Source organism: Chiloscyllium plagiosum, chromosome 12, assembly GCF_004010195.1.
Source record: "Chiloscyllium plagiosum isolate BGI_BamShark_2017 chromosome 12, ASM401019v2, whole genome shotgun sequence".
NCBI classification, from domain to species: domain Eukaryota; kingdom Metazoa; phylum Chordata; class Chondrichthyes; order Orectolobiformes; family Hemiscylliidae; genus Chiloscyllium; species Chiloscyllium plagiosum.
This window is the reverse complement of record NC_057721.1, coordinates 46,905,653-46,916,731: the sequence shown is the minus strand read 5'-3', so window position 1 is coordinate 46,916,731 and position 11,079 is coordinate 46,905,653. Positions and strand designations below refer to the sequence as shown.

The window sequence follows — 11,079 nt, the reverse complement described above, 5'->3', positions numbered from 1 at the left end:
ATTTACCTGAATTAAACTCCATCTGCCACTTCTCATTGGCCCATCTGGTCCAAATCCTGTTGTAATCTGAGGTAACTCTCTTTGCTGTCCACTACACCTCCAATTTTGGTGTCATTTGCAAACTTACTAACTGTACCTCTTATGCTCGCATCCAAATCATTTATGGAAATATCTCAGCAAGAGGCCCAGCAATTACTTCTCTAGCTTCCCATAGAGTTCCCAGGTACACCTGATCAGATCTTGGGGATTTATCCAGCACTTCCTCCTCTGTAATCTGGACATTTTGCAAATGTGGACAATGTGATCCATGATAGCATTGTTATTTACTTAAGGGGATTAAAGAGGAATATTTCAGATTTTATTCTCCTATCTGCTTTCTTGCCTTTCTTTTGGGTAGGAATGTTAGTATTATGATGAATAAAGTATCACAATTGTGTGGGACAGACTGAATGGATTAGATTCTTTCTTGTCCACCATTACCATATGGTGTTTACATATTTTTTCCTAACTCATATATTTACCATGATTACTTAGCTGCAAATGTGCAGTTTTTGCCTTTTTAAAGCTCTTTTTGTTTACTTTTTGTTACTTTTTTTGTTACTTATTCAAAGTAACTTTGAATACTTCCCGTTGTTAATCATGCAGGTCTACTTTGTCACAAAGCTAGTCCGTTTTTTCTAAAAGTTGTTCCTTGGCTCAAGAAGACTCTGTCCTTGATTTTTTTTCAGCGGGGCAATACATCAGGCTGGGCTCCGATCAGTCTGGTTTGGTACAGAGATGAAAAGGATTTTGAGAGACCTTTTGTTTATATGTAAATAGATGAGACTTCAGGCCAAAGTGGTCATGCTTTAGGAATGACCTGTATAAAGAGAGGGGAGTGGTCAGCTCTCTAGCTGGGCAGTTTCAGTTCAGTCTTGAACCGGTTAGAAGTTCAACAGGGAGCTGTGTGGAAACTCTCTCTCTTTTCTGCCCTTCAAAAAATTGCAAAGCTATAGTCTGGGGTTGCCTGCTTAAGAATGTTTTGAGTGGACAGATTGGGTGTCCTTTGCGGGATTTTGAAACAGCTAGTGGTTGGTGCTGGTTTGGGTGTTGGTTTGGTTGGGTAGATAAAGCTTGGGATAGTAATGGCTCTTTCAGTCACCAAAACTTTTCTGGGTGTGAGTACGATGACTTTGGAAGTTTTGCAAAAAGTGAATAAGACCAAGTTGCAAGAATTAGCAGTGAAGCTGGAATTGAAACTGCCTGTTTCAGTGACAAAAGGAGAGATAATTGCAGCAGTAGCTCAGCATTTAAACTTGCTGGAGAAACCATCAGAATCTATAGAGATGGCAAGAATTCAATTGCAAATGAAATAGCTTGAGTTGGAGATAAGAAAAGAGCAGCAGAAATGAAACAGTTTGAGTTAGAAGTAGAAGCAGAAGAGAGGGAAAAAGAGAGAGCAGCAGAACAGAGAGAAAAAGATGGAGCAGAAGAAGAGAGACAAAGAGAGAGCAGAGAAAGAAAAAGAGAGAGCTTATGAATTTCAAAAACTGACACGTAAAAAGAAAAGGCAGCTTAAAAGGCTGGAAATAAAGGCTGAGGGTAGAGGAAGAGCAAGCCCCTGGTAGTCAGAAGCTTAGTGAGAAACTGTTGAAGTATGTTCAAGCATTGCCTAAATTTGATGAGAAGGATGTGGAAGTCTTTTTCATCTCATTTGAAAAGGTGGCTAAACAAATGCAGTGGGCAGTGGCAATGTGGGTTGTATTGATTCAAACAAAACTTGTAGGTAGGGCTGCTGAGGTATTTTCATCACTATCAGAGGATGTATCTGGGGAGTATGAGGAGGTGAAAAAAGCCATTTTAAGTGCATATGAGCTTGTACCAGAAGTTTATAGACAACGTTTCAGGAATCTATGGAGGGAGCCTGGTCAAACCTATATTGAGTTTGAAAGGATCAAACAGAGTAATTTCGATTGATGGATAAGACCTTTAAAAATTGAGCAAACTTATGATGCCCTTAGAGAGGTAATTATTTTGGAGGAATTCAAAAATTCACTGCCTGAAGTAGTGCAAACTCATGTGGAAGAGCAGAGAGTTAAAACAGCAAGGTTAGCAGCTGATGTGGCTGATGATTATGAGCTGGTCTATAAAACTCGGTCTGGCTTCCAGAATCAATTTCAGTCCATGAGGGATAGAAACTGGGGCAAAGAGAAATCCTCACATGGAAAGGGGAAGATAGATCTCAGTGAAGATCATAAGGATAACTTACCACAGGGTAAAAAAGAAATCCTTGAGGGGGACAAAGAAGTCAAAAAGCTCTGGTGTTTTCATTGTAATAAGGTGGACCACATGAAATCAGTGTTGGTGGGCTAGGAGAAAACCAGATGTAGGAAAACCAAACAAGCCTGGAAGTTTTGTTGGACCAATGAAGAAAAGCACAAGGGAAGTTAGACAACTGCTCAGAGTGTACAAGATGATCAGAGGTTGATTAAGGAGGAAGTGCCAGATCTGCTTAAAAAGTACACATGCAACGGTAAAGTTTATTCACATAGGCCAGGAGCCGTAGGTAAGGAAGTTACAATATTAACGGACACAGGATCCTCTCAGTCTGTAATGCTGGAGAATGAGGAGATTTGCACTCCTGAAGGACTATTGCCAGAGAAGGTACTGATAACAGGAATTCATGGTGAGACAAAAAGTGCTCAGTTATGTAAAGTGAGGCTAGAGAGTCCAGAGAAGAGTGGAGAATTTGTCGTTGGAGTACTGGACAAACTCTCAGCTCCAGAAATACAATTTATCCTTGCAAATGATATAGTTGATTCACCAGTAGGCGTGCAGCCAGTGGAGACTCAGACAACTGAAGACTTGGAGAATGTTTATCCAGGAATTTTCCCTGATTGTGTGATCACAAGATCACAGAGGTACAAGCTGAAGCAGGAGAGATCAAAAGGCACAGATAAGGAAGCTGATATAGTATTATCTAAAAATGTCCTTGATCATATAAGTGAAACAGAGAAGGAGCAAATTGGTAAACATGCAAGCATCTTTAGCTCTACTAAACTGATTGAATTATAACAGAAAGATGAGGGATTAAAACAATTATATCAAAAGGCATTTACAGAGAAGGAAAGTGAATGCAGTCCTGTGTGTTATTATTTTAAAAATGTCTTAATGAAGAAATGGAGACCATCACGCATTCAAGCAGATGAGAAATGGGCAGAGTTTCTTGAAATTGTTTTGCCAGTGGGGTATAGAAAGGAGGTGCTGCGAGTGGCACATGACCTACCACTTGGAGGTCATTTAGGGGTGAGGAAAACACAGGCTAAAATATAAAGACATTTTTACTGGCCTGGACTACACAAAGATATAGCTAAATTTTACCAGACATGTCACACATGTCAGCTAATCGGAAAACCACAGTAATAAAACTTGCACCTTTAATACCTATTCCAGCATTTGAGCGAACTTTTACAAGAGTCTTGATTGATTGCGTAAGTACCCTACCTCAAACAAAAAGTGGGAATAAGTATTTGTTAACAATAATGGACGTGTCAACTAGATTTCCAGAGGCAATCCCATTAAGCAACATCACAGCTAAAAGGGTTGTAGAAGAATTACTTAAATTTTTTTTACTAGATACGGACTACCAATAGAGATCCAGTCAGATCAAGGATCAAACTTCACATTCAAATTATTCAAGGAAGTTATGGATAACTTGGGAATAAAGCAATTCAAATCTACTGCGTACCATCCAGAATCGCAGGGAGCACTGGAGAGATGGCATCAAACACTAAAGATCATGTTGAAGGCTTATGGCCAGGATTATCCAGATGATTGGGATAAGGGAATTCTGTTTGTCCGTTTTGTGATCAGAGATGCACTGAATAAATCAACCAAATTCAGTCCATTTTGGGCATGAAGTAACAGGACCATTAAAACTGATTAAGGAGAAATTAATAAGTCAGAATTCAGAGACCACTCATTTGGACTATGTGTCAAACTTTAGAGAACAAATAAATAGAGCTGGAGAGTTGGTTGCCAGCGTTTCAAAGTATCACAGCATACAACCAAACAGGAAGCAGATAAGAAATCACAAATTCACAATTTTGCAATTGGGGATAAGCCATTGGTGTTACTGCCAGTAACAGGTGAGCCTTTAAAAGCAAGGTTTAGTGGACCATATCAAATTAAGAAGAAATTGAGTGAGGTGAACTATTTGATAAGGACTCCGAACAGGAAAAAAACTCACAGAATGTGTCATGTAAATATGCTCAGAAGGTATTTTGATAGGGAAGGAAAGCAAGAGGAGAAGGTGTTAATGATTACAGCACAGGAGGAAGAACCAAGTTCAGAGAATTCTGAATTGGACATTCCACAAATTAAATTGGACAATGAGGAAGATGTCAAAAATTGGGATAAATTATTGAGTTACCTTCCACAAGAAAATCAAAATGACCTGAAAGAGTTATTACTATCACATGGGGAGATATGCAGAAATAAACTGGGAAGTACTAATCTAATTATGCATGATGTAGATATAGGAGATGCTGTTCCGATTAAATAACATCCTTATAAGCATAAGTCTCTAAAGTTGGCACAGGTTCAGAAGGAGATAGAGCGCCTACTCCAGGATGGCATAATCGGAGTGAATTACAGTGACTGGAGTTCACCTATAGTCATGGTGCCAAAGCCAGATGGTACCCAACGATTATGTGTGGACTATCGCAAATTCAATGCCGTTACATAGACTGATGCATATTCAATTCCGTGGTTGGAGGACTGTGTCAAAAAAGTGGTACAAGCATCTTACATTTCTAAATTGGACTTGCTCAGAGGCTACTGGCAAGTACCTCTGTCAGAGAGAGCAAAGGCAATTTTGGCTTTCATAACGCCAAATGGACTATATCAGTTCAAAGTCATGCTATTTGGTATGCTAAACACTCCAGCCACATTTCAGACTGACTAATAAGGTCATTGCCAGTTTACCCAATTGTGTGGTGTAAATAGATGACCTGATGATTTTTAGTCATTCATGGAAGAAACATTTACAGCATTTATTGGACTTGTTCAATCGACTTCGGAAGGCAGGCTTGGTGGTAAAGTAAATTTGCCAAAGCCCAAGTCATCTTCCAAGGTATGTTATTGGCCATGGACAAATGGCCCCACGGGATGTGAAAACAAAAGTAATTGGGGAATTTCCCACACCGTTGACGAAGAAAGAAGAACTACGGTTCCTGGGGTTGAGTGGATTTTACTAAAAGTTTGTGCCGAACTTTAGCAGTGTGGCTGCTCCATTCACCGAATGGAGGCAAGAAGTTTCAGTGGACAGCAGACTGTCAAAAGGCATTTGACAGCCTAAAAACTGTGATAACCACTGCCCCAGTATTAGCCACACCGGATTATACGAAGCCTTTCAAGGCGGCTATCGATGCCAGTGATGTGGGTGTCGTTGCGGTATTCCTGCAGAAGGGTGATGAGGGAATAGAAAGGTCCATTGGGTATTTTACCAGGAAGTTGAACATTCATCAACAGAAATATTCAACGGTGAAGAAAGAGACTTTAAGCTTGGTGTTAGCATTACAACATTTCAGTGTATATATTATCAGCAATGCATCTGAGACAATTGTATACACTGATCACAAGCCATTGACATTTGTGGAAAATTTTAAGGACAAAAATACCAGACTGTTTAGATGGAGCTTTTTGTTGCAGCCATTCAATTTGACAATTGTGCATGTGGCAGGTCATAAAAATGTGATTGCCGATGCGTTATCGAGACTCAAATGAGATACGGAGGCATTCGATGATGTGTGCATAGCGGCCTGAATTTGCATGGGGCTGTGCATGTTTGCATGTTTATAGTTAGTATCATATACATGTGTGTTTAGACTACCAACTGGATTTTGAAGGGTTAAGAATTAAGCCATCTTTTGGTATTGATGGTTCTTTATTTTTAAGGGGGGGGGAGGTGTCACAAAGCTAGTGCCTTTTTTTCTAAAAGCTGTTCTTTGGCTCAAGGAGACTCTGTCCTTGATTTTTTTTCAGAGGGGCAATAAACTGGGCTGGGCTCTGATCAGTCTGGTTTGGTACAGAGATAAAAAGGATTGTGAGAGGCCTTTTGTTTATATGTAAATAGATAAGACTTCAGGCCAAAGTGGTTATGCTTTCGGAGTGATTTGTATAAAGAGAGGGGAGTGGTCAGCTCTCTAGCTAAGCTGAGCTGAGCAGTTTTAGTTCAGTCTTGAACCAGTTGGATGTTCAAACGGGAGCTGTGTGGAAACCTCTCTCTTTTCTGCCCTTCAACTTCAACCTGTAAGCATGTGTTCCATTTATATTGTTATTAAAGGGAATTTGCTTATTGGGACTGTTGTGTATATTCGGAACAGCATAATTAAGTCCAGTTGGATAGTTTGAGTTCTGTAGGGATTCTTTATTATGTTCTTTGTGTTTCATTGTGTAATTTTGTGAATAAATTTCTGTCTGTTTTAAAATCTTGTAGTCAACCTAGCTAATTTAATCCGCTTAATTTTCACTGTTCACTTACCAAAACAAATGGCAAAGTTATGGTCTGGGGCTGCCTGCTTAAGAATGTTTTGAGAGGTCTGGCTTAGTCCATAACAACTTATGAACAGTGATACCTAGCTTACTATGGTTTTTCAGTCAATTAGAGTTTATACAAATTCTCATTGACGGTTTTGATGTCTGTGAAGCAATAGACCAGATCAATTGCAATTATGAAATTAATCTTGTGATGAGATACACATTCTTACATGGAAGTGAGGCACATCATAAAGCAATAGGGAATATTAGTTATGGGCTTCTCCTCCAAACTGCCTCATATCTTGGCAATAAATTCCAGTTGGGTGAACCAGTCAAATAGCAGAATGACCTATAAAAGAGGCTTCTTACCAGAACCAGTTTGAGGAGATCAGCAGCATGCTCAAGCTCTTTTTCATTCCGTGGCTCTTTAAGTGCCATTTCATTTTTCTGTTCCTCCTTTTGTAGAGTGAGTTCAATGTACTCCTACAATTATACAAATATAACTCCAAACATCAGAAAATGTGTGGTCTGTCTTCACATGATTATTTGATATATATGATTTAATGCATTAGACTAAGAGCAAACTCCTAAATTTAAAATCTCTATGATTCTAACAAGCTTGTGAAACCACATCAGCAGAGGGCCAATACTATGCAGAGTTCCTTTACATTTGACTTATTTAAAGAAAAGGGTGAAGCAGGATTTTTATGAACCATTATCCCTTGACTGGATCTATTGACCCCAAAACCTTTGATGGTCTTGTTTCAACAGTGAAGTGACCCAGAAAAGCTGCAGCTTTTTATAGGAGGACTTTCAGTTACACTTCAGGAAAAACACACCCTTGTAGTCAAGGTGACCACTACTTTGAACATTTTTTGCCTCATGGTTATTTCATAGTTTTCATATTTTTATAGCCAATCTGCAGGGCATCAGTGCATTCATCGAATGATGGGAGTTTATTCACAAAGTAAACAGCTAAACAAAGTTCTCTAGACGTGCAAAGTAACAAGTAGGAGTAATTCTTTTAGTCTTTTAAGCCTGCTTTCCCATTCAATAAGATCATGAATGACCTGACTGTGGCCTTAACTAATCTAACCTGGATATATCCATAATTCTCGGCTACCATGTATGTCAAAATCTGTTTAACTTGTCTATGATTATGTTCAATAACCCAGCCTCCACTTTTGAACATCATTAAGGTAGAGACTTCCAAGCATTAACTCTGCTCCTAGAGAAGAAATTCCTCCTTGTATCTTCAACTTAAATGGCAGACCTCTTATTTTCCTACTGTGCCACTTAGTTTGATTCTGTCATAATGAGAAACATCTTTTCAGCACTTACCCTGTAAAGAACCCTCAGATCTTATATTTCGGTAAGAGCAGTTCTAATTCTTCTAAACCCCAGAGAGCATATGCCTAACTAAATAGGTAAATTCAGGAAGAATGTTCGTGATGACTTGGGGTCCAGAATTAGAGATCACAGTCTAAAGATATGGGCAGGCCATTTAGGACTGAGATGAACAGAAATTCCTTAACTCAGAGACTGAGAGCATGTGGAATTCTCTGCCACAGAAGGTGATTGAGGCCAAAACATTGAATGCTTTCCAGAAAGAGTTAGATGTAGTTCTTGGGGTTAAAGGGATCAAAGGGTATGGGGAGAAAGTCAGAGCTAAGTTGGATGGTCAGCCATGATCATGTTGAATGATGGGGCAGGCTCAAGGTGCCAAATGACTTACTTAAGCTCCTATTTTTTCTGTTTCTATGTTAACCTGCTCAACCGATCAGCATTAGGTAATTTCTTAATTCTAGGAAAAAACTCAATAATCCTTCTCTTCTTAACTAAGGAGACCAAATATATAACAATACTCAAGAATGACCTCAACAATATTCTGTACAGTTGTATCAAGACTTTCAAACTTGTATACACTCTTATTCTTGCAATAAAGGCCGATATTTCATTTGCCTTCTTAATTAATTGCTGCACCTGCATGTCGACTTGTATGTCATCTACCTAATAATTCAACTCAGTCTCAGAATTATGGAATTTTACACAACAGAATTGATGATCATATGGAAGTTCCCTGAAAAAGATTTCTACCTTTAGTCCTGTTGCCTTGTGCCTTCTAAACAGGGAGGCAACCAACTAGGGGCATTATCGCTGGACATTTAGTCCAGAGACACAGATCATGTTCTGGGTACCTGGGTTCGAATCCCACCATGGCAGATGATGGAATTGGAATTCAATTTAAAAATCTGGAATTAAGAATCTAATGATGACCATGAATCCATTGTCGATTGTCAGAAAATAAAACATCTGGTTCACTTACGTCCTTTAGGGAAGGAAACGACCATTCTTACCTGGTCTGCCCTACATGTGATTCCAGACCCACAGCAATGCAGATGACTCTCAACTGCCCTCTGGGCAATTAGGGACAGATAATAAATGCTACCTAGCCAGAGATGCCCCCATCCAATGAATAAAGAAAAAAAGATCTTTAAGCATTCCTTTTACAAATATTTATCAATCCCTCTTTTAAACATTTAATGCATTTCATTTCCATCAGTATTTTTGGGTTGGACATTCAATGATCAATTGACTTTCTGCATAAAACCATCCTTCTAATCTCCCATTTTCTCATTATTGCTCTGAAATTATGGTTTTAAATTGTCCTCAAAATCTGCAATATATTGGGAAGGGACAGGATGGGCCCAAAGATGCTGCTGGAGAAGCACTCTGGTTTGTGAAGTTCCTCAGTGGGTGGTTGAGGTGGGAAACCTCACAACCTTTAACAAATACTTGGATTTTCACTCAAAATATCAGAACATTCAAGGCTATGGGCTGGAAAATGGGTCTGGTGTAGATTTAGAACAAACTTTTGTTAGTGCGGATTTGATGTGTTGAAGGGCCTTTTTCGTACTGTATAATTCTACTTTATTTAGCAGAGCTTCTGCCACCCCCAAAGAAATTCGAATGAAAAACCTTAAGACAATTCTGCAATCCTTGCTGTATTTCTATATTTATAGGCTCATATTGAAACAGCTGACGGACTTCAAGAACAGAGGGACACTTTAAGACAGGAGGAGATGAAGGATCCACATGCTCAGTTTGTAGAGTGAAAGGGTGCATGCCAACAGGTGGTCCCGGGATCTTGCACTGGAAACAGAAATAAAAAGAGAAGTCAGTCTTCTTGTGTCAGACAAGATTCAGTCATGAAAACCTTCCTAGATCTATAACTTTGACACTCAAATTGATACAAACAACAGTACCACGTTTAGATGAAATATTCTTCCTGCAGATTTCAAAATATTCAAAAATTTTTTTTGGGAAAAGCCACATTGCCTTCTGCATTTTACAGGTTAGAATTTTTTTTACCCTCAAATATTTTTCTACCCCTACAGAAAGCAGTTTGGTTAATTTGAACTGTCCTCCTGATAAGAAGCTGTGGAGGGTTGACAGCAATTAAAATGTATCTGCAGCTTCTCCATTTCAGCTTAGCAGACTGCAATTTTAAATTCTGGTCTTGAATCCAAGTCTTAATACCGGATTGTAGAGTTTTTCTTAAAGAGACGGTTTCCATGTGAGCCAGGAGAAGCAGACAATTTGTCAAAGCTCACAAGGAAACCTTGAGTTTCCCTGCCCAAGGATTTTCTCCCTTCCTCAACCACAATGGAGCACTTTGGGGTAGGTGACCATAATTCTATTAGTTTTAAAATAGTTATGAAAAAGGATAGACTGGATCTAAAAGTTGAAATTCTAAATTGGAGGAAGGCTAATTTTGAAGGTATTAGGCAAGAACTTTTAAAAGCTGATTGGGGGCAGATGTTCGCAGGTAAAGGGGTGGCTAGAAAATGGGAAACCTTCAGAAATTAGGTAACGAGAGCCCAGAAATGGTATATTCATGTTAGGGTGAAAGGAAAGTCTGGTAGGTAAAGGTAATGCTGGCTGACTAAAGATATTGAGGGTGAGGTTAAGAAAAACAATGAAGCATATGTCAGGTATAGACAAGATAGATCGAATGAATCTTTAGAAGCATATAAAGTCAGCAGGAGTATACTTAAGAGGGAAATCAGGAGGACAGGAAGGGGACATGAGATAGCTTTGGCAAATAGGGTTAAGGAGAAACCGAAGGGTTTTTACAAATACATTAAGGACAAAAGAGTTCAACCTGTATAAATGCGAGGTGATGCATTTTGGAAGGTCGAATTTGAAAGTTGAGTACAGGATTAAGGATAGGATTCTTGGCAGTGTGGAGGAACAGAGGGATCTTGGTGTGCAGGTACACAGATCCCTTAAAATGGCCACCCAAGTGGACAGGGTTGTTAAGAAAGCATATGGTGTTTTGGCTTTCATTAACAGGGGGATTGAGTTTAAGAGTCGTGAGATCTTGTTGCAGCTCTATAAAACTTTGGTTAGACCGCACTTGGAATACTGCATCCAGTTCTGGTCGCCCTATTATAGGAAAGATGTGGATGCTTTGGAGAGGGTTCAGAGGAGGTTTACCAGGATGCTGCCTGGACTGGAGGGATTATCTTATGAAGAGAGGTTGACTGAGCTCAGACT

The 11,079-nt window shown here is 39.3% G+C and overlaps 1 protein-coding gene across 1 annotated transcript in view; it reads right to left on the bottom strand.

Annotated features, from left to right (window-relative positions):
* spag17 (sperm associated antigen 17) overlaps positions 1-11,079 on the bottom strand; it is a 227,811-nt gene that overhangs the window by 66,775 nt on the left and 149,957 nt on the right. Inside the window, exons 39-40 of the mRNA XM_043700962.1 lie at positions 9,499-9,672; positions 6,889-7,002 (exon numbers count right to left, since the gene is read on the bottom strand). Of these exons, the coding sequence (XP_043556897.1) occupies positions 6,889-7,002; positions 9,499-9,672 (288 nt within the window). The remainder of the gene's footprint in view (positions 1-6,888; positions 7,003-9,498; positions 9,673-11,079) is intronic.